General features: G+C 43.2%; 1 protein-coding gene and 1 pseudogene across 2 annotated transcripts; both read right to left on the bottom strand.

Moving 5' to 3' along the window:
- Positions 1-10,287: 10,287 nt before the first annotated feature.
- Positions 10,288-13,670, bottom strand: LOC148149561 (gamma-crystallin S-1 pseudogene; annotated as a pseudogene).
- Positions 13,671-18,903: 5,233 nt separating this feature from the next.
- On the bottom strand, positions 18,904-21,579 carry LOC122551320 (gamma-crystallin S-1-like). Of its 2 annotated transcripts, none has more exons than XM_087988583.1 (3): positions 21,494-21,579; positions 21,099-21,353; positions 18,904-19,257 (listed from the first exon to the last, which is right to left on the bottom strand). In XM_087988583.1, the coding sequence occupies exons 1-3, from the start codon at positions 21,500-21,502 to the stop codon at positions 18,982-18,984; spliced, it is 540 nt and encodes a 179-aa protein (XP_087844709.1). In that variant the 5' UTR covers positions 21,503-21,579; the 3' UTR covers positions 18,904-18,981. The 2 variants fall into 2 exon arrangements, with proteins under 2 accessions (XP_087844709.1, XP_087844710.1); XM_087988584.1 differs by having other exon boundaries at positions 21,111-21,353; positions 21,494-21,517.
- Positions 21,580-24,254: the final 2,675 nt, after the last annotated feature.

Here is a 24,254-nt window from a genome sequence, read left to right as displayed (position 1 = left end):
AGGTAAGGAGTTAGCTGCATGAAGCACTAACTCGTGGAGCTTGGTATTTATAGGATTGTCAAAAAGGGCTTCCTGTATCTTTGTTATTATAATGAATCAGGAGTGAAAATCAGCAGAAAAACATGTCTATAGAATAGCATTGTTAAAAAAAAATCTGCATTCATTTTAATAGCAGCATCACTAATTCCCTCATTTTGCCTTTGCGTAATTTTAATTGTCCCATAACAAACAAGTTGAAGAATAAGAGCTTGTGATATTTCTGCATGCTGTTGTGGATGGCAATTGCCCACAAAATGCTGAAATACAGCTCTGCTGAATTGTGCATTTCTTTTGGTTTCAAATGACAATTATCTGCATTTTTTTAAATATAAAGGCAAGTTTGCATGCTGTAGTTCATAGATGTGACCTGATGCTTTTGACCATCAGGAACTTTCTCTGTACTTGTGCACATGAGGAACAAAACGGGGCAGGAATTGAATGAAAGGGGTTTTAAGGCCATGTGATCATAGAGCGTGGGAAGGCATGGGCTACTGCCGAAGGGGGTAGTATTAGGTGCTGTTCAGTGGGGGTTGTTCCATAATGGTGTTTGGCAGAACAAAACTGTAGGTCTTGGGCTCCAGGGTAAACTGGGATTTATGGGGCTGATTCATACTTGTTGGTGTTGACAGTGAGCACAAGGCTTAAAGGATTATGAAGGTTTGAGAGGAGTCACCTAGATTTACTGGCTGTTTCTGTAACTCACTCTCTGAAACACTCGCTGTGCTGTCTCTCATCCTCATATTAATCATAAATGAGCAATGAAAATGAAAAATGGCTGCCAACTCACCCAAAGTGGGCGGATTAAGTGTGCTTTTCTTTTGTCTGAGGGAGCAGTCTCCACTTGAGAGAGATGTAAGGTTCTTCAAGCATTAATCAAGCATACCTATAGCACAAGCTAAAAGTATTTGTAAACTCAAAATTCTGCAGGTGTACCTTAGGCAAGGACCAACAATGTCAACTAAAATTCCTGGGCACAAGCAATTTTTACCATGACATTGATCATTAGAAATTGATCTGAATAATCTGTGAAGCAGAAGTAATCACAGGCTTCCTATAAAATGTCATCTGTGGTCCCCAAATCACAAATACATTCTAAGGCCTCATAGGCTACACAAGAGCAGCTGTCCTCACACCGAGAACTGTGGGTTGAGTGTGAAGGAAATGAAATAACTGATCCTGCTAGACTTACAATCTCCTGCGGTATGTGTTTGTGGCTAGAGAGCCCAGATGTACAGAGAGAGAGTCCTGGCCAGATGCAGGCTCATCTCAGAATTATAGAGTCATAGAGATGTACAGCACAGAAACAGACCCTTCGGTCCAACTCGTTCATGCTGACCTGATATCCCAACCTAATCTAGTTCGATGTTCCAACATTTGGCCCATATCGCTCTAAACCCTTCCCATTAATATATTCATCCAGATGCCTTTTAAATGCTGTAATTGTGCCAGCCTCCACCACTTCCTCTGGCAGCTTGTTCCATACTCGCACTACCCTCTGCGTGAAAAGATTGCCCTTTAGATCCCTACTAAATCTTTCCCCTCTTATCTTAAACCTATGCTGTCTAATTTTGGACTCCCCTAACATAGGAAAAAGGCCTTGTCTATTTACCCTATCCATGTCCCTCATGATTCTATAAACCTCTATAAGGTCACCCCTCAGCCTGTGATGCTCTAGGGAAAATAGCCTCAGCCTATTCAGCCTCTATCTGTAATACAAATCTTCCAACCCTGGCAACATCCTTGTAAATCTTTTCTGAACTCTTTCAAGTTTCACAATATGAGACAAGAATTGCAAGGAATATTCCAACAGTGGCCTAACCAATGTCCTGTACAGCTGCAACATGACCTCCCAACTCCTATACTCAATACTCTGTCCAATAAAGGAAAGCATACCAAACACCACCTTCACTATCCTATGTACCTGCACCTCTACTTTCAAGGAACTATGAAACTGCACCCAGAGTCTCTTTGTTCGGCAACAGTCTCCAGGATCTTATCATTAAGTGTACACATCCTGCTCTGATTTGCCTCACCAAAATTTAACAGCTCACATTTATCTAAATTAAACTCCAACTGCCAATGCTCAGCTTATCGGTCCATCTGATCAAAGTCCTGTCGTACTCTGAGATAACCTTCTTTGCTGTCCACTACAGACCTTGCCTTTTCATAAACATGTAGATTCCGTCCCTCAGGATTCCCACTGACAACGTACTCACTGCTGACATCAGGCTCACCAGTTTATAGCACCCTGGCTTTTCCTTATTATGTTTCTTAAATATTGGCACGACATTAGCCATCCTATAGTCTTTTAACTTCTCACCCATGGTTAACGATGATGCAAATATCTTCTTTATCTTGAACTTGCAGAGAGTTAAGGGTGGCAGGCAGGAAATACATGAATAAGACACATCTGGAGTGTCCTGGGATGAGACTTCTATGGGTTTGTCTGTATGTGGTTCCTCCTTTGGCTGGCACCACCCTGTCACCTTGTGAAGAAGGGTTGTCGAGAGTGAGGTCAAGCTTCCTCACCCCCCCCTTTGTTTTGCCACAGCTGCTGTGCATTAGGCTACACAACTCATTAAAATGGAACATGTTTTAACAATGTGCTAAGTAACAACTTCAATTGAAGAACCTCTCTGGCCCTGAAAAACTTGTACAATCACAAGTGTTTCCACAATAGTAAAAATACCATGGATGTTTAGCATCATTTTTTAAAGTTTGCTTTTAATATTTCAGCTCTGAATGTGTAATATTCCCATCGCTATTTCCATATCTGCAAAATTTATAAAACGTGTAGGCTTTTAACTTGCTTTGTTGGATATAAGAATGCGTTATTTTGGTTGAGTGCTTGTCTTGTTGAAAGACATCTGTTGAAAGTCACTTTGAAGTCTTCCACTAGCTTGATGCTAATTTCCAAATAGATTTGGGGAAAATGAAATCCACTCTACAGAGATGGCTAGTTTTTTTTGACGATCAGTAGTGAGCACCATCATTTCACAACTGATTAGAAAATTGGAGTCGACAATTGTGTTGTTTCAATCCATTGAAGTCAGCATTAACTTTATTGTTAAATACAGTATTTTAAAAAAAAGACACACTTGTTGGCCTTACAACATGAGTGAACATATACAATAGGGAAAACAAACAGTTATAAATAGCTGAACATCAATTAATTAAACTGTAAAGAGTGAAGAAAATGTTATGGCAAGCTAATAATGGCAATGGCAATGATTGAGCAGTGCAAAATGAAATGACTTCCACTTCTGGGTCTATGTACATACCTCAAAAGCAATGGATATTAACCTGGTAAATAAATAAATGTGCAGAGGAAAACCAAGGGAGGAAAGCTTGACTAAATATCTGGAGAGGAGCTCAATGATGGAGAAATGTCACAATGTGTCATCTTCCCGGCAACTTTGGAAACAAAGTCACTGCCAAGTGTAATGCTTTGCATGTAATGCTATGAACTCAACCATGGAACTCAAAAGGGGACCCTGGCAACTGGCAGCCTATGGCTTCCACAATTTTTTCCCAGGTTTATGGCATTGGATGGCATTCTTATTGCACTACAGAGATCATTAAAAGCAATTTAATGATAAAGGAACTATTATGAATGCATCCAATAGAGCGTGGCAGAGAGACTTCATTAAAGAGCATTCCAAGAGAAATTGACTCAGTCACCACGATTGAACAGTAGATTGCAGAAGAGCCCGATGTCAAGGAGCGTTATAATTCTCAAGGTGTATTGTAGGTAAGACAGATGAGCTTATAGCCTGGATCAGTACATAGGACAGTGATGTTGTAGACATTACAGAGACTTGGTTGAGAAAGAGACAGGACTGGCTGCTCAACTTTCCAGGGTTTTGTTGTTTTAGATGAGATAAGAGAGAAAGAGAAAAGATGTGCAGGAGTTGCAGAGATAATGTCATATCTGCACTCAAAGGACATGCTGGAGGTTTCACCCACTGAGCTGAGGAAAGTGTGTCCAGCAGGCTAAGATAAAAGGTAGGGAGGAGGGACTTGGGGGAGGGGCTTTGGAAATGCGATAGGTGGAGGGAGGTCAAGGTGAGGGTGAAAGGCCGGAGTGGGGTGGACGTGGAGAGGTCAGGAAGAAGATTGCAGGTTAGGAAGGCGGAGATGAGTTCGAGGGATTTGACTGAGACAAGGTGGGGGAAGGGGAAATGAGGAAACTGGAGAAATCTGAGTTCATCCCTTGTGCTTAGAGGGTTCCCAGGCAGAAGATGAGTCGCTCTTCCTCCAACCGTCGTGTTGCTATGGTCTAGCGATGGAGGAGTCCAAGGACCTGCATGTCCTTGGTGGAGTGGGAGAGGGAGTTAAAGTGTTGGGCTACGGGGTGGAGGGATATATTTCCCTCCCCTCCCCTATCAGCATTCCGAAAAGACCAGTCCCTCCGTGACTCCCTCGTCAGGTCCACACCCCCCACCAACCCAACCTCCACTCCCGGCACCTTCCCCTGCAACCGCAAGAAATGTAAAACTTGCGCCAACACCTCCCCCCTTACTTCCCTCCAAGGCCCCAAGGGACACTTCCATATCCGCCACAAATTCACCTGCACCTTCACACACATCATCTATTGCATCCGCTGCACCCGATGTGGCCTCCTCTATATTGGGGAGACAGGCCGCCTACTTGCGGAAAGTTTCAGAGAACGTCTCTGGGACACCCGGACCAACCAACCCAACCACCCCGTAGCCCAACACTTTAACTCCCTCTCCCACTCCACCAAGGACATGCAGGTCCTTGGACTCCTCCATCGCCAGACCATGGCAACATGACGGTTGGAGGAAGAGCACCTCATCTTCTGCCTGGGAACCCTCCAACCACAAGGGATGAACTCAGATTTCTCCAGTTTCCTCATTTCCCCTCCCCCCACCTTGTCTCAGTCAAATCCCTCGAACTCAGCACCGCCTTCCTAACCTGCAATCTTCTTCCTGACCTCTCCACGCCCACCCCACTCCGGCCTTTCACCCTCACCTTGACCTCCCTCCACCTATCGCATTTCCAAAGCCCCTCCCCCAAGTCCCTCCTCCCTACCTTTTATCTTAGCCTGCTGGACACACTTTCCTCATTCCTGAAGAAGGGCTTATGCCCGAAACGTCGATTCTCCTGTTCCTTGGATGATGCCTGACCTGCTGCGCTTTTCCAGCAACACATTTTCAGCTCTGATCTCCAGCATCTGCAGCCCTCACTTTCTCCTCGAACGTTTCATCCACTGAGTCAACATGGTGCAATCACTCTGCCCATTTTGTATCTATGCTGCTCCGGTCTCTATTATACCATGAGCTATTACTTTCCTCACCATACTGTTGAGTGGCACTGTATCAAACTCATTCTGGAAATCTGTATGCCTCATCAACAATTTTACCCTCATTTAGCCTCTCACATCTTCAAAACATTCCAGTAAGATAGTTAAACATGATTTCCATGCCTACTTTAGAAATCCATGCCTAATCTCCCTCATCAACCCACTGTTTTCTATGTGACTCCTACTTCTATCATGAATAATTGCTTCTACTATCTTCCCCACACCAAAGGGAATCTGACCGCTCTATAATTGCTAAGATTATCCTTACAGCTTTTCCTCAACAAGGCTGTAGTGTTTGCAATTTGCTAGTTTTCTAGCACTTCTTCTGAGTCCAGGGAAGACGACAAGATCGTGATCACTGTCCTCACAATTTCTACTTCCACTTCCTTCAAAATCCTTGAATGCATCGTATTTGGTTAAATTTAAGTTCCTTGTCAAATTTAAGTACTGATAATGTAAGACTTCTTAGGGACTTCTTATTTGGGGGAATGGGTCAGTCAGTGTCTTTGGTGTCAGGTGGTTCAGTTGGGTGTCTAGGTTTATGTGGGAAGGAGAGTCAAACTTTCAATGAGGGTTTTTGTTGTTGGTCATACTGGGTATTGGCTGGGGTCAGTGTGAGTAATTAATAATTGGGCGGGTGTGGAGAGGAGTAATCCTATAGGTAGGCAGGAGATAGAGCAAATTTGCATTCCTTTAAGCTTTCTTCGCTAATTCTTTGTCCAAATAAGTCGGAACCCTTGAAAGTGTCTGATATTAAGTCAGAGTAGATGACGTTTTCTGAAGGATTCCAGATACCATATAATTGCCAATCGAAATTGTAACATTCCCAGGCCAATCTTCAAAGTCAGTGTATCAGGATTTCTGAGGGGTCCTGATGACCATTTACAGGGTACATTTGGTTTTTAACTAATCAGAGACTGGAAGATCTGGGCCCCTACATTAACCTTAGAAAGCATTTTAAACTGTTAGGGATGAATATTAAACATGACAATATGTTTCTCATTGGCATTCCTGTTTCTGTTTAACTAAAATTCTTCAAAGTGTAACTAATTTGTAAATTAATGGTTCAGCTGCCAATATCCTATTTGTCTACTCTTTTCTAAGGAGACCATGGCTTTTCATTGAACAATATATCTGGTGACTTAACAGTGAAATTGTAGCTTGTACATTTGGAGACTCATAACACATTCGGAACAAACATTGCTTAAGTTTCAGATAATCAGAGACTAATTATGCGAGATATCATTTGAAGTCATCCCAATGAAGAAGTTTTGGGTGTGGTCCAAGCTTGTAACAGAACGTCCTCCTCTCTCCTGATGCTTGCCTTCTCTCTATAATGTTCCATTGCACCTTGGGATATGGAATGGTCTATTTCTCCCACAATGCCGAGCCCAGATTGTTGGTCAAATTCTCTTCCCTCTTTCAAAAGCAACACCGTAAAGTTTGACTATCCTCCCCAAAAGATGTACTTCTTTTTTTCTGTGAAACAATTTCGGGTGTTTCATCACTTTAATGATGCTAGAGTAATACAAAGCTGTAATATAACAATAAAAGCAGTGATATAATTTTTTTCTTCATTTATTACAGACGAAGAGCACGCCAGCCAGGCTATTATCTGTTGCCCACCCCCAATTGCACCCAAGAAGGTGGTGGTGTGTTGCATTCTTGAAGAACAGTAGCCCACGTAGAGGTACACCCATAAGGCAGTTAGAAAAGGAGTTTTAATTTTTTAATTCAGTGATAGTGATGGAAGGGTGGTAGAGTTGAAAGTTAGGATCATGCGTGTTTGGAAGGAGAACTTGCAGGAAGTGGTGTACCTATGCATTTCCTTTCCTTGTCCTTCAAGGTGGTAGTGGTGACAAGCTTGACAAGTTCTGTGGAAGGAGCTTTTGTGAATTACTGCAGCGCGTCTGTTAGCTCAGTTGGCTGTTTCTGGATTAGTGGTGCTGGAAGAGCACAGCAGTTCAGGCAGCATCCAACGAGCTTCGAAATCGATGTTTCGGGCAAAAGCCCTTCATCAGGAATAAAGGCAGTGAGCCTGAAGCGTGGAGAGATAAGTGAGAGGAGGGTGGGGGTGGGGAGAAAGTAGCATAGAGTACAATGGGTGAGTGGGGAAGGGGATGAAGGTGATAGGTCAGGGAGGAGAGGGTGGAGTGGATAGGTGGAAAAGGAGATAGGCAGGTAGGACAGGTCCGGACAAGTCATGGGGTCGGTGCTGAGCTGGAAGTTTGGAACTAGGGTGAGGTGAGGGAAGGAGAAATGAGGAAACTGTTGAAGTCCACATTGATGCCCTGGGGTTGAAGTGTTCCGAGGCGGAAGATGAGGCGTTCTTCCTCCAGGCGTCTGGTGGTGAGGGAGTGGCGATGAAGGAGGCCCAGGACCTCCATGTCCTCAGCAGAGTGGGAGGGGGAGTTGAGATGTTGGGCCACGGGGCGGCGTGGTTGATTGGTGCGGGTGTCCCGGAGATGTTCCCTAAAGCGCTCTGCTAGGAGGCGCCCAGTCTCCCCAGTATAGAGGAGACCGCATTGGGAGCAACGGATACAATAAATGATATTAGTGGATGTGCAAGTAAAACTTTGATGGATGTGGAAGGCTCCTTTAGGGCCTTGGATAGAGGTGAGGGAGGAGGTGTGGGCGCAGGTTTTACAGTTCCTGTGGTGGCAGGGGAAAGTGCCAGGATGGGAAGGTGGGTTGTAGGGGGGCGTGGACCTGACCAGGTAGTCACGGAGGGAACGGTCTTTGCGGAAGGCGGAAAGGGGTGGGGAGGGAAATAAAATTCCTGGTGTTTGGAGGTGGCAGAAATGTCGGTGGATAATTTGGTTTATGCGAAGGTTAGTAGGGTGGAAGGTGAGCACCAGGGGCGTTCTGTCCTTATAACGGTTGGAGGAGTGGTGTCTGAGGGTGGAGGTGCAGGATGTAGATGAGATGCGTTGGAGGGCATCTTTAACCATGTGGGAAGGGAAATTGCGGTCTCTAAAGAAGGAGGCCATCTGGTATGTTCTGTGGTGGAACTGGTCCTCCTGGGAGCAGATACGGCGAAGGCGGAGGAATTGGGAATACGGGATGGCATTTTTGCAAGGGGTAGGGTGGGAAGAGGTGTAATCTAGGTAGCTGTGGGAGTCGGTGGGTTTGTAAAAAATATCAGTGTCAAGTCGGTCGTCATTAATGGAGATGGAGAGGTCCAGGAAGGGGAGGGAGATGTCAGAGATGGTCCAGGTAAATTTACGGTTGGGTGGAATGTGTTGGTGAAGTTGATGAATTGCTCAACCTCCTCGCGGGAGCACGAGGTGGCGCCAATGCAGTCATCAATGTAGCGGAGGAAGAGGTGGGGAGTGGTGCCGGTGTAATTACGTAGCCAACAAAGAGACAGGCATAGCTGGGGCCCATACATTTGCCCATGGCTACCCCTTTGGTCTGGAGGAAGTGCGAGGATTCAAAGGAGAAATTGTAAAGGGTGAGGACCAGTTTGGCCAAACGAATGAGAGCGTCGGTGGAAGGGTACTGTTGGGGACGTCTGGAGAGGAAAAAATGGAGGGCTTGGAGGCCCTGGTCATGGCGGATGGAGGTATAGAGGGATTGGATATTTATGGTGAAAATGAGACGTTGGGGGCCGGGGAAACGGAAGTCTTGGAAGAGGTGGAGGGCGTGGGTGGTGTCTCGAACGTATGAGGGGAGTTCCTGGACTAGGGGCGATAGAACAGTGTCGAGGTAGGTAGAGATGAGTTCAGTGGGGTAAGAGCATGCTGAGACAATGGGTCGGCCCGGGGTGGTCAGGCTTGTGGATCTTGGGAAGGAGGTAGAACCGGGCAGTGCGGGGTTCCTGGACTATGAGATTGGAAGCTGTGGGTGGGAGATCTCCTGAGGTGATGAGGGTCTGTATGGTCTGGGAGATGATGGTTTGGTGATGGGGGGTGGGGTCATGGTCAAGGGGGCAGTAGGGAGAGGTGTCCTCGAGTTGGCGATTGGCTTCAGCGGTGTAGAGGTCAGTGCACCAGACTACCACTGCGTCCCCTTTTCCGCTGGCTTGATGGTGAGGTTGGGATTGGAGCAGAGGGATTGGAGGGCTGCATGTTGTGAGGGTGAGAGGTTGGAGTGGGGGAGGGGGGTAGACAGGTTGAGGCGGTTAATGTCCCTCCGCCAGTTCGAAATGAAGAGGTCGAGGGCAGGTAATAGGCCAGCGCGGGGTGTCCAGGTGGATGCAGTGTGTTGGAGGTGGGCGAAGGGGTCCTCGGAAGGTGGGCGGGAATCCTGATTGTGAAAGTAAGCTCGGAGGCGGAGGCGATGGAAGAATTGTTCGACGTCACGGCGTGTATTAAATTCATTGATGCGTGGACGGAGGGGGATGAAGGTGAGTCCTTTGCTGAGGACTGATCGTTCGTCCTCAGTGAGGGGGAGGTCTGGGGGGATGGTGAAAACTCGGCAGGGCTGGGAGCTGGGATCTGATGTGGGTGTAGAGCTGGGAGTGGAGGCGGAACCTGTAACTGGAGTGGGTGTGATGGTGGGGAGAATGGGGGTGGAGTCATGAGCAGCGGTAGTGTTCCCCTCGGGGTTCTTGGGGGTGGGGATAGTGACAGTGGGGTCTGTGGGGGGCATGTCAGCAGAATGCAGGTGAGTGGCGCTGGTGGGGGCAGAAGTGGTGGTGACCATGGCAGTAGTCTTTGAGGAGAAAGTGAGGACTGCAGATGCTGGAGATCAGAGCTGAAAATGTGTTGCTGGAAAACGCAGCAGGTCAGGCAGCATCCAGGGAACAGAAGAATCGACGTTTCGGGCATAAGCCCATTCACTGCACTTAAATTATTAGAAAAGGCTGTACATGATTTTCATAAAATTTTCAAATGTAGCAAGTTAGTAGTTCAATGATGGAAGTTTTATTTGCATTCTGAAAATTATTTCAACGTAAAGTAATGCTGAACAGCCACACTCTAGAAATCCCTCATTCGCCTTAAAGATCCTACAGTTGAGCTGTAGCCTCCCCAGTCACTGTATCTCCTGTATTCACTGGGTCTCATGAAGTACTGTCGCCCTCTGTAGTTGGGATGTTCATAGAAGATCCAGGAACCGTCCATCACATGGCAGGAGTGGATGTCACGGTAACGGAAACGATCGTAGACAGATGGACAGTCATCCATGAATTCCATCATCTGTCCTCCAAAGTCAGGCCTCGCGTAAACCCTCATTCTGTAGGAACCTCCTCAGTACTGGAATATAGAGAGAGTGAATTACTACGGCCGATTAAGAAGCCATTCATCCCACTGCATTTGAGCTCTTTCGAAATGCAATCCAGTAAGACCCAGTCCTCCAGGCTATCTTTACACCCCACAATGTTTACACTTTCAAATAGTTAACCAATTTCTCTTTCAAGTCAACAATGGAATCTGTATGGGGTAAAAACAATGACTGCAGATGCTGGAAACCAGATTCTGAATTAGTGGTGCTGGAAGAGCACAGCAGTTCAGGCGGCATCCACCTATCCACTCCACCCTCCTCCCTGACCTATCACCTTCATCCCCTCCCCCACTCACCTATTGTACTCTATGATACTTTCTCCCCACCCCCACCCTCCTCTAGCTTATCTCTCCACGCTTCAGGCTCTCTGCCTTTATTCCTGATGAAGGGCTTTTGCCCGAAACGTTGATTTCGCTGCTCCTTGGATGCTGCCTGAACAGCTGTGCTCTTCCAGCACCACTAATCCAGAAAATGGAATCTGTATCCATCAGGTTTTCTAAACCTGAGATACTGGTAAAAAGGTAAAACAAAATAAAAGATTGGGTTGTTTTGGGATTGGTGTATTAGTCCGCAGTACAGTGAAGACTGGAGGGAGGTCATGTTTTAAATTCCAGGAGTAAACCTGGGTGCCTTGATTCAGACTCTTATTGGGGTGAAGTTAGAAAGGTACGTTGTTCACACTTGGAGTCAATGGCAGAAACATATCTCTGCTAATGGTATATGGACAGCCATTGTCCAAAATCTCAGGCAACTGTAAATGATTTGTTAATGTTATAATTTTCTAAATGTTATGATTGAAATGTCTGTTTAGTTTTTTTGCTAAAAGAGAGTTTGACGAAATAATGATAGTTAGTTAGCATTTCTACTTGGATTTACGTTCAATAGGGTTGGACTGCAATGGGAATTGAGAAGGAAAACATCCGGAGCAAATGATTGTGAAAGATCAGGATACTAGCTTTCTGAAACATATTCCTCGTACTCAGAGACAAGTCAGTCTGCCAGTATCTAAGGGAGACAGACAGAGAGAGAATGAAGCTAAAGACAGCCAGTCTCTATGGTCCGCCACATAAGAATCTGAATGGAACCTTATGTTCAAATTGAAAATATTAAATTTTTAAGGATTGAGAGTGAGGCTGGCAAACTCACTTCCCTTGAGCCGTAGCCAAAACTCCAGGAAAATCTCTGATCATGAAAGATAGGTTTGGAGTTCAATAGCTTCACAGACGCCAATCACATTTTCTTAAAAAACATTCAGAAATCAGCTGAAAGGATGACACCACTTTCACATTAAGATCTTCATTATGACAAGCAATACTCAATAAAGATCATGTTGTCAGCGTCTTATACATTTAATACAGAAGGGAACCTCCCCCCCCCCCCCATTAGCTTTTAACCACAACTGCATGTCCTTTCCCACGATTATACTTCCCAGTGTCTCCTACATGGACATTGTATTCTCCCAGAGCCAGTCCAAAGTGATTCTTCACTCCAGATGGATTTACATCCATTCCTTACCTTTCTCAGTCCAGTAGCATTTTAATCCCCAAATCCACCCAGTGTTGACCTTCCAGGCATTGGAAATAGTTTCTCTTTTATTTACTTTGTATGCCCTTCTTGACTTTAAAGAGTTCCATGAAATCTCATTCACTGTTTCCTGCTCCAATGAGGAATTCCTGAGCTTCTCCAGTTTATCCATATAATTGTAATCCCTCAACCCTGGGACCACCTGAGTGAATCCCTTCAAAGTCTTCACATCTTCCTCATGTGCGTTGTCCTGAACTGGATACCTTCAGTTGGGATTGCATGAGTGTTTATATCAAATTAGCACCAATATAGTATTGGACCATTGTTAAAAGGATGGAAACTCTTGCAAAAATAAACAATTCCCATTAGCAATAAACAATTGGACCAACTTTGTCACTTGCCTGTGGGTAGGAGCGACATGACCTGACACAGTCATTGAATCCCATCCAGCGCTGGTAGTCAGGATACTCTCCCCTGGTCAGAACATACTGGTATCCCATGTAATTGGGTTTCTCATACAGCACCCACCAGTCACTCTCAACACGGATGGAGTTACAGCGGCTGAAGTAAGGGGACAGGTCGGCACAGTCACTGCTGCACTCATAGTGCTGCCCCTGGAAGTTCCTGTCCTCATAAAAGGTGATCTGTGGGGAAACAGTTCAATTACAGATTAATAATGTAACAAGGTGAGGTATTTCTGCATTGTGTAAAAATGTACAATACCACGTGCGAATGGTCTCTTTCAGTGCTGTCCTGATTCTGTGAACCGAAAGCATGGACCTTACCCTTTCCCATTTTAGGTTCACAGTTGGACAGCTTCTCAGTGAATGTGCCTCTTTTTCCTGGTATTTATTTATACTCTAGTCTGAATGTAAAGGATACATCACTATTCTGATAACTCAGGACTCTATATAAATCAGCAAAAATAAAATACAACCATGTTGTCCCATACTGGATAAAATCCACTCCTGTATATGTGCTTGAAAAATCATATGATCAGGTCTTTTCGCTTTGTTTTTACCTTGTTTTAATTATCCTGTTTTCAAATACTTTGAGCAAAGAGGCATTCCTGATGCTTCTTTGAGCTAGTGGTATCACAAGCAATGATAATGCAGAATGTTCTCCATTTCAGATGTGAGAAGAAAACTAAAGCATTCGATTTGAGTTTTTGGTTTAGCTTTTAAAAGTTTTAGTTTTATTCTTTTGTGATTTTCAAAAGTATTGGTAAATACGCATGGAAATTGCTTCAAATTGGTCTGAGCATAAACATATCTACACACATCAGTGCGATGGTTTTAATAATGGTTTATTTTTCTGCAAAGCTTTTCAATGCTTTCCTACTGCTGTGTGAAGTTGTGTTTCATTGTGGCCCACATCAATCTGAATCTGAATCATTCAGATTTATTTTGGAGTCATTTGGAGTCGAAATTGGTGGGGGTCATAGGATACCTCAACACCTTGAATGGAAGGCTGGCCTGTAATGTTCTAATAGCACAGTGGACTGCAACAATTACAGGATCTGACTCACCAGCACATTCTCAAACACATCAGGCATGAGCAACAAATATTGTGGTTGTCGCCTGCGATGCCCATACCACAAGGAAAAGTAAACATTGAAGTTAAAAAAAAGTTAAGAACAGGGAAACCTTTTAAAAAAAACTTTTGACCAGACCCAGAAACCAAGCCTTATCAAAACCATTTCCATCCTTCCATGAGTGAGTTCAGAGAAACAGGCGGTTATTTCAAGAACCCAGTTACAATATTCAAATTACATTAATCTTTGGAAACTGTGCAGGGGCAGAGGTGAGCTATTGAACAGACTAAGGAGAAAGTGAGGACTGCAGATGCTGGAGATCAGAGCAGGAAATGTGTTGCTGGAAAAGCGCAGCAGGTCAGGCAGCATCCAAGGAGCAGGAGAATTGACGTTTCGGGCATGAGCCCTTCTTCAGGAATTCAGGAATCCATTCCTGAAGAAGGGCTCATGCCCAAAACCTCGATTCTCCTGCTCCTTGGATGCTGCCTGACCTGCTGCGCTTTTCCAGCAACACATTTTCAGTTTTGAACAGACTAAGCCTCACCCTACCAATGTGGCTGTGGAACTCTACAAAAATAGACAACTGGGGACATTATACACTTTAGAATAACAAATTGTACAATTTAGAAAGAGTAGTAGCCATTAGGCTGAACAAAGAACAATTGCAAAACTCAATTTTGAGCAAAGTTTGAGTTGAAATAGAATACCTTTTCCCACAACATGCATCAATCCAAAGCCATGAACTAATAGAATCATAGATTCACTGCAGCGTAAAAAGAGGCCATTCAGCCCATTGGGTCTACACCAACTTTTGAAATGCATCCCTCCAAGACCCACAACCTCTACCCTGTCCCTGTAACCTTGCATTTCCCGTGGTTAATCCATATAGCCTGTACATCCCTGGATGCTATGGGTCAATTTGGCATGGCCAATATACCTGTCTGGCACATTTTTAGACTGTGGGAGAAAACTGGCACGCCCGGAGGAATCCCACAAAGACGCAGAAGAAAAATGTGGAAAATCCACATAGATAGTCATCTAAGGCTGCGATTGAGTCCCTGTCCCTGGTGATGTGAAGTGGCAGTGCAAACTACTGAGGCCCCATAACATTTATCAAGAAAGGAAGTGGAGTTTTATGCAGATATTGGAAGATTTCTTTTTGATTTTGTTATTATTGTCACATGTACCTCAGGAATGATAACTCAGGAGATATTATTAGAAAGCATGAGGGTATGAAAGCTAACGTAAGGGCACTGTACCTGAAAGCTCTTATATTTGCAACAAGGTCGATGAGTTAATGGCACAAATTGTCATGAATGAATATGATTTTGGTAACCATTACAGAGACTTGGTTACAGGATGGTCACAACTAGTCAGGGGTACCAGACTATTCAGAAGGAAAGACAGGAAGGTAAGGGAGGTGCCGTAGCTCTGATATTCAAGGATGACATCAGGGCAGTGCCGAGAGATGATTTAGGTTCTATGGAGAATAGGTTGAATCTATTTGGGTGGAAATTAGGAATTCTATGAAGAAGAAGTCACTGGTAGATGTAGCCTATAGGCAACTAAATAATAACATTTCACTGGGGTGGGCAATAAACAAAGAAATAACAAATGCCTGTAAAAATGTTATGGCAATTATCATAGGAATTTTAATCTACATGTTGATTGGTCAAAACAACTTGGTCAGGGTAGCCTTGAGGAGGAGTTCGTTGAGTGTGTCTGCAGTAGTTTTCTTGAACAGTGTGTCATGGAACCAACGGGGGAGTAAGCTCTTCTAGATCTGGTCCCGTGTAATGAGACAGGAATAATTAATGACCTCCGAGTTAAGGATCCTCTTGGAAGGAGTGATCACAGTATGGTTACATTTAGAATACAGGTGGAGAGTGTGAAGATAAAATCCAATAGTAGGGTCCTGTGCTTGAACAAGCAGGACTATGATAGAATGCGGGAGGACTTGGCTAAAGTAGACTGGAAACAAAGACTTTATAGTTGACAAGCAGTGGAGCACTTTTGAAGCAATTTTTCAAAGTGCTCAGCAGAAGTATATACCGGTGAGAAGGAAGGTCTGTAAGAGGAGGGGTAATCTGCCATGGGTGTCTAAGGAAATAAGGGAGGCTACCAAAGTGAAAGAGAAGGCATGTAAAGTGGCCAAGATCAATGGGAAACTAGAAGATTGGGAAAACTTTAAAGGTCAAGCGAAAGCCACAGAAAGTACTATAAAGAAAAGTAAATTACAATCCTAGACTCTCTGCAGTGTGGTCTATCAAGCCCACATTGACCCTCCGGATTGCATCCTACTCACACTGAACCCCTATCCTATCCCTGTAACCCAGTATTTCCAATGGCTAATCCACCCAGGCTGAATGATAAAAAGTTGCAGCGTGTTGCTATGCAGACAGACCTGGGTGTCCTTGTGCATGAATCACAGAGGGTCGGTCTGTAGGTACAACAAGTAGGAAGGCAATTGGAATTTTGTCCTTCATTGCTAAATGGATTGAATTTAAATGCAGGGAGGTTATATTACAGCTGAAAAGGGTGCTGTTGAGGCCACACCTGGAGTGAGCATACGCTAAGAGAGCAGGTGAGCAAGCCAGAGAGGCAGCCTGGTCCAATTCGTGAGCTGGGTTTGTGTCCGTGAGCACCGAGTGTCCTTGCAGTAGCATTACACATGGAGTTCCTGCTGCAGCCTGAGGTGTAACTTTGAAGTTCAGAAGCATCAGGTAAGTGGGAATTGGATTGAAGATGTGCCATGCGGATTTATAGAGGCTGGCACATATCGAATGCCAGTGTCTGTGGATGGAGGTTTGTGTGTCATCAATGCGGATATTTAAAAATGTATGTTTGATTGGGCAGTCAACAGATTAATGAAGGGGAAATCATGTTTTTTATAAACCTGATTGAGGTTCTGAGGCTGTTGCAATAAAGTCAATAAGGGGAAACCAATGGATCTGGTCTATTTGGGTTTTCAAAAGATTTTTGACAAGATTTCAATCTGAAGGTTAATAAATAAAATTGAAGGGCGTGGAATTGGAGGTAAGAAATATACAAAAATTGAGGATTTTTTAACAGAGGGAAATGGGAGAGTGGGAAGAAATGGATTACTCTCAGGATGGCAGGCTCTGATCAATGGAGTACCACAAGGATCACTAGCTAGGTCCCAGCTGTTTAAAATTTATGTCAGTGATTTGCATGTTGCTGCCAACTGTAATGTTTCCAAGTTTGTAGATGATGTGAGTATTAGTGGGAACGGGAGCCATGAGGAGGATGCAAAGAAGATTCAGAGCATAATAAACTGAGTGGGCAAAGCCTGACATATGGGTTATTTTGTGGTTAAGCATGAGATTATCCATTTTGTTCAGAGGAACAAAAGTACAGAATGTTTCTTAAATGTTGAGAGAGTTTGGAAAGTATTGATGTGCAAAGAGATTTTGGTGTCCTTGTTCATTAGTACGCCCACACTTTGGACATTTTCACCAGTTCATGTGCTGTGCGAAAAACACTTCAACCAAGCACTCTTACCAGTGATGGAGACAGAATTTGCTTTGTGATTCAATTTTATTTTCTTAATAAAATATTCCCTATTGAATTATTTATGTAAATATTTAAATGTAAAGTTTCTATGATGTTAATGCTATGCTTTCCTATCCGTCTGAGAAAGAATTTTACCCACAACAACCCACATGTTTGAACTGGGCTGTAGGAATGTTGTTCCTGTCTGATGTGGGGCTGCCTCTTTTCCATGAAGAGGATCTCACAGGTCAGGGAGGGTCTTCTCCTGGGTCTACATGGGTTCCCATACAGTCTTCTGCCATGCGTCTTGCTGCATGTCTTTACTGAGACGGTGGCTTTAAGGTGTGTGTGCTTTGACTCCCCTCATTCTGGACCTTCCAGAACTTGTCTATTGTCTATTGTTCTGTCACCTTTGGCCAAAGCGATCATGTGTAGGGTTCAAAGTATTCAGTGGGGTTGTGCTGTTGCCATGCTAATGAGTTGGGAAGTGCACGTCATCAAGTACTGGCTGAGAGTCCGTGCAGGGCATGCGGTGGCTCAGTGGTTAGCACTGTTGCCTCACGGCACCCGGGACCTGTGTTCGATTCCATCCTCGGGTGACTAGCTATGTAGAAATTGCACATTCTCCCCGTGTCCATGTGGGTTGCCTCTGGCTGTTCCCATTTCCTCTGACAGTCCAAAAGACATGCAGGTTAGGTGGATTGGCCATGTTAAAGCCCATATTCTTCAGCGATGCGCAAACTGGGTGGATTAGCAATGGTTACAGGGATAGGGTAGGGGATCTGTGTGAGTAGGATGCAATCCGGAGGGTCAATGTGGGCTTGATAGACCACACTGCAGAGAGTCTAGGCTTGTAATTTAAGTGTCAGAAGGTCCACTCAGTATTTCTCCAATAAACACCCATTGGACTATTTGTAACTGGTTTCCCTGAACCACTGTAACCACTTTGGCCTGGATTTCGACTGCTCTCTGTAGACAATAGCTGCTGTTCAGTTTAGTTTGGCCAATGTTCTGACAGGCCCAATTTCTCTGGCTGTGGCTCAGTATTGATTGTTCAACTTTGGACCCATGGTTGCTTGCGAGCTTTAAGCTGATCAGATGGCATGAGGCATTTTAGTTTATATTACAAACCAATTTGAGTAAAGGAGCAAAGAAAGGTATTCTCATTGAAAATTACAAGATTCTTAAAGAGATAGTCGGGGAGATGCAGAAATGATGTTTTTTTTCTGACTGTGCTGTTGAGAACCAAGGGCCAGAGCCTTGGAATAAAATGGACTGAGATGTGCAAAATATTATCCTTGCAAGAATGGTGAATGTTTGGAATTCTCTGCCCCAGAGGACTATGGAGTCTGAGTCTTTAAGTAATTTCAAGACAGAAACTGACAGATCTCTCATTAGTAATAACACCAAGGGATATGGAGATAACAATGGGAGTGCGTAGCATCCAGATGGTGATAAACCATGGTCTCATTTGTCAGAGCACCTCAAGGGGTTGAACGGCCAATTGACGCTGCTATGTTCCATGCTCCTATAAAAAGTACTATTTCCAAAGTGAAGATAATGTTATAGTCATGGCTCTTTCTGAATGTGATGAGAAGTATTGGATTTATGTAGGCAATTACTCAGTAAGACATCCTTCAAACCACATTAGAGCATAAAAAATTACCTTTTAGTGTTATCACCCAAATGTAGTTATTGTCTTATGTCATTCTGAGAATAAATAAAAAGAAAAAGACGATAATGCAGGGAAAGATTTTTATTCTGCTCAATAATATGTCTAATATGTCAGCAAAGCAATATGAATCTTTTCAGCAACAATCTAGAAATCCCTCATGCGCCTGAAAGATCCGATAGCTGAGCTGTAGCCTCCCCAGTCACTGTATCTCCTGTATTCACCAGGCCTCATGAAGTACTGTCGCCCTCTGTAGTTGGGGTGTTCATAGAAGATCCAGTAACCGTCCATCACATGGCAGGAGTGGATGTCACGGTAACGGAAACGATCATAGACAGATGGACAGTCATCCATGAATTCCATCATCTGTCCTCCAAAGTCTGGCCTCTCGTAAACCCTCATTCTGTAGGAGCCTCCACGGTACTAGAATATATAGGAGGGGAATCGCTACTACAGGTTAAAAAGCCATTCATCCCACTGTAATTGAACCAGCTCTTTTGAAATACAATCCAGCAAGACCCAGTCCTCCAGGCTACCTCTACACGCACATTGTTTACACTTTCAGATAGTTAACCAATTTCTCTTTGAAATCAACAGTGGAATCTGTATCCATCAGACTTTCTAAATCTGAGAGACTTGGTAAAAATAAAAAAAAACTAAAGATTGCTATGTTTCAGGGTTGGATTATTTTACGGTATATTGAGGAATGAAGTGAGGTTATGCTCTCAATTCTGGTAATAAACCTGAGTTTCTTGATTGTTCAGCATTAACAGGGTCCCTAGGCCGTTACTGGGGTGAAGTTATAAAGGTACATTGTTCATACTTGGAGACAATGGTTGAAGCATATCTCTGCTGATGTACATGGCCAGCTAATGGCCAAAATCTTTCAGGCAGCTGTTAAATGATTTGTAAATCTTATAATTTTATAAATGTTGTAATTGTAATATCTATTTAGTTTTACGATAGAAGAGAGTCTGGGGCCATAAGGAGAGTTCATTAGTATTTCTGCCTGGATTGAAGATCTATGAATTTCAGAGAATCCCTGCTGTTTGGAAGCAGCCCTTCAGCCCAACAAATCTACACTGACCCTTTGAAGAGTCACCAACTTGTACCCATTCCCCTACCCTATTACTCGACATTTACCTCTGATGAATGTACCTATCCTACACATCCCTGAACGCTATGGGCAACGTATCATGGTCAATTCACCTATGGAACAGCACTGCCATGGGAATTGAGAAGGGAAACATCTGGAAGAAATGATTGTGAAAGATCAGGATACTAGCTTTCTGAAAGATATTCCTCGTACTCAGAGGTAAGTCAGTCTGCCAGTATCTAAGGGAGACAGACAGAGAGAGAATGAAGCTAAAGACAGCCAGTCTCTATGGTCCGCCACATAGGAATCTGAATGGAACCTTATGTTCAAATTGAAAATATTAAATTTTTAAGGATTGAGAGTGAGGCTGGCAAACTCACTTCCCTTGAGCCGTAGCTAAAACTCCAGGAAAATCTCTGATCATGAAAGATAGGTTTGGAGTTCAATAGCTTCACAGACGCCAATCACATTTTCTTAAAAAAACATTCAGCAATCAGCTGAAAGGATGACACCACTTTCATATTAAGATCTTCATTATGACAAGCAATACTCAATAAAGATCACGTTGTCAGCGTCTTATACATTTAATACAGAAGGGAACCTTCCCCCCCCCCCCCCCCCGCCCCATTAGCTTTTAACCACAACTGCATGTCCTTTCCCACGATTATACTTCCCAGTGTCTCCTACATGGACATTGTATTCTCCCAGAGCCAGTCCAAAGTGATTCTTCACTCCAGATGGGTTTACATCCATTCCTTACCTTTCTCAGTCCAGTAGCATTTTAATCCCCAAATCCACCCAGTGTTGACCTTCCAGGCATTGGAAATAGTTTCTCTTTTATTTACTTTGTATGCCCTTCTTGACTTTAAAGAGTTCCATGAAATCTCATTCACGGTTTCCTGCTCCAAAGAGGAATTCCTGAGCTTCTCCAGTTTATCCATATAATTGTAATCCCTCAACCCTGGGACCACCTGAGTGAATCCCTTCTCTGCCCTTCAAAGTCTTCACATCTTCCTCATGTGCGTTGTCCTGAACTGGATACCTTCAGTTGGGATTGCATGAGTGTTTATATCAAATTAGCACCAATATAGTATTGGACCATTGTTAAAAGGATGGAAACTCTTGCAAAAATAAACAATTCCCATTAGCAAAAAACAATTGGACCAACTTTGTCACTTGCCTGTGGGTAGGAGCGACATGACCTGACACAGTCATTGAATCCCATCCAGCGCTGGTAGTCAGGATACTCTCCCCTGGTCAGAACATACTGGTATCCCATGTAATTGGGTTTCTCATACAGCACCCACCAGTCACTCTCAACACGGATGGAGTTACAGCGGCTGAAGTAAGGGGACAGGTTGGCACAGTCACTGCTGCACTCATAGTGCCGCCCCTGGAAGTTCCTGTCCTCATAAAAGATGATCTGTGGGGAAACAGTTCAATTACAGATCAATAATGTAACAAGGTGAGGTATTTCTGCATTGTGTAAAAATGTACAATACACGTGCGAATGGTCTCTTTCAGTGCTGTCCTGATTCTGTGAACCGAAAACATGGACCTTACCCTTCCCATTTTAGGTTCACAGTTGGACAGCTGCTCAGTGAATGTGCCTCTTTTTCCTGGTATTTATACTCTGGTCTGTATGTAAAGAATGCATCATTATTCTGACGAGTCAGGACCCCATATATCAGCAAAAATAAAATACAGCCGTGTTGTCCCATACTGTGCAAAATCCACTTCTGTAAATGTAATTTAAAAATCAGCTGATGGGAACTTTTCATTTTGCTCTTACCTCGTTTTAATTATTTCGTTCACAAATAATTTGAGAAAGGAGGCATTCCAGATGCTTCTCTGAACTAATGGTATCACAAGCAATGAAAATGCAGAATGTTCCCTTCTCCTGAACATGACGACAAGACTGTATCCTTCAATTTGAGTATCTTGTTTTTTTTGTTTAAAACTTCTACCTTTTTCCTCTTTGTGATTTTCAAAAAATATTGTTAAATTGACGTAGAAATGACATCAAATTAGTGTTAGCATAAGCATATCGCCAAATATCAGCGTGATGTGTGTCATGGTGGTTTATTCCAATGCTAAACTTCTCAATGCTTTCCCATTGCTCTGTGCAGGTTTGTTTCATTCTGATCCTCATCATTTTGAATCTGAATCATTTAGAGATGTGGAGCCGGAAATTTGCACTGGTATCTTTTCATCCAATTTGATGGAAGTGAGAAGATACATCTACTCCTTGAATTAAAACATGTCCTACACCACATGGAGTGCAATGGTTCAGAATCTGCCTCACTGTCACGTTTTCAGTCGCATTTGGCAGGAGCAACAAATATTTTTGTACCCTATGAAACCCACAGCACATGAAAAATAAATACTAATGTTAAAAAAACTTAACAACAGGGAAAATTTGAAAATGAGGTTACCTTGCTATCAGACCCAGAAGCCAAGGCTTGCCAAAGGTTTTACCATCCCTCCACTAGTGAGCTCAGGGAAAGCAGTACTTATTCCAAGAACTCAGTGGCAACATCAAGTTTACATTAATCTTAGAAAACTGTACAGAGACAGCAGTGAGCTGTTGAACAGACTGAGCTTCCCCCCACCAATGTGGCTGTGGAATTCTGTAAAGCAGACAATTGGCTCCATAATACACTTTAGTAGATCAAATGGATGAGAAAGAGTCGTAGACAGTAGTTTGAACAAAAAACATACAATATATACTCGTGTAAAAATCGATCTTATGTAAAAGTTGACCCCTTATTTTTGGCCAAAAAATCTTATATTTTCCATATATCTAGTGTAAACGGCAACCCTACTATATCGCATTATAAACCTCTTATAAAGGAAACTGCATGGTCCCATAACCCAGTTAAACAAAATTGCATTCATTCATTCATTCATCCCGATAACTCTATTCATTGCTCTTTGTTTACTATATTACAGCTCTATTCATTCATTTATAATTTGTGGGCGGCATGGTGGCACAGTGGTTAGCACTGCTGCCTCACAGCGCAAGAGACCTGGGTTCAATTCCCGCCTCAGGCGACTGACTGTGTCGAGTTTGCACGTTCTCCCTGTGTCTGCGTGCGTTTCCTCCGGGTGCTCCGGTTTCCTCCCACAGTCCAAAGATGTGCAGGTCAGGTGAATTGGCCATGCTAAATTGCCCGTAGTGTTAGGTAAGGGGTAAATGTAGGGGTATGAGTGGGCCGCACTTCGGCGGGTCGGTGTGGACTGGTTTTGCTGAAGGGCCTGTTTCCACGCTGTAATGTAATGTAATCTAATCTAAAACTCCACTTCGCCCATTTGGTTTACTACAGTGTGCTTTGATTCATTCATTTATTCAGACCGGTGCTAAGTCTATCGGTACTTAATGCACTTTGTTCACTATACATCCAAAAGTTAATGTTGTTAAAAAGTTAATCATTTTAATTGTATAATCTATATCTATATCTATTTAATTGTTTAATCTATATCTGATTAAAAGTGAGATCTATTAGCTACATATACCTTTAATTCTTAGACAGATTTGTTAATGTTACTGAGGCTCATAACATAAGAGAGTAAATGGGAGGGAAATGGAAGAATTTGAGGGAAGGTTCAAGATGCTTACACATTCAGAATTTAATAAATGTTACATTTTAAGTGTGCCATTATACCAGGCCATGATGATGTTGAATCGTGTGATTTTGGAGGATTTCAATGAATCTTTGACATGTTAAATTTTCGTACTGGCATGTATAAATAAAATTTCCTACAAATAATTCATTCTGGTTTCTCCTGCTTTTATCTGGTAATTGGCTTTACCATAATTCATTGTGTTTTTCTTCTTTACCTGGGATTAGTTGAGTGATCAAATCAACCTTTGCTAATAATATGGTATTTCCAACTACAGCATGAATTTCAGCTACTTAAAACTAGCACCCATACATTCTATAAATTGAACCTCTAAAAATAGTCTAAATAATTTGACCTTTACATGAGTATATACGGTAATTGCAAAACTCACAAATTTTGTGCAAGGTTAAAACTAAGTAGAATAACTTGCCCACAAACATGAATCCAGCAAGAGCCATGAACTATATAACAATTGTCAGGAAAGGAAGAGGAGTGTTTTACAGATATAGGAAGATTATACACCTTGATTGGTGGTTACGTCAGAAGTACCGAGATTACAGATGAGTATTAAGGCTTCACACCAGCAAAGAATTAGACGGTAGTGCCGTCCACCTGCTCATTATTCACCCACAGGGCTGAATTTTACTGAAAACTTGGCTCTGTGTCAATTTTGGTGACTTTCATGGAGGAGTCTTCTCTC

Source organism: Chiloscyllium plagiosum, unplaced genomic scaffold, assembly GCF_037043375.1.
Source record: "Chiloscyllium plagiosum isolate Xiang-an unplaced genomic scaffold, Cpla_swu_hap1 HiC_scaffold_7, whole genome shotgun sequence".
Lineage (NCBI taxonomy): Eukaryota > Metazoa > Chordata > Chondrichthyes > Orectolobiformes > Hemiscylliidae > Chiloscyllium > Chiloscyllium plagiosum.
The sequence above is the reverse complement of the archived record's forward strand: the minus strand, read 5'-3'. Positions and strand labels throughout refer to the sequence as shown.

Coding starts and splice junctions, on each gene's coding strand:
- LOC122551320 (XM_087988583.1), bottom strand. Junction 19,258..21,098: donor ACCCACAGGCAAGTGACAAA/GTTGGTCCAATT, acceptor TATATATTCTAG/TACCGTGGAGGCTCCTACAG.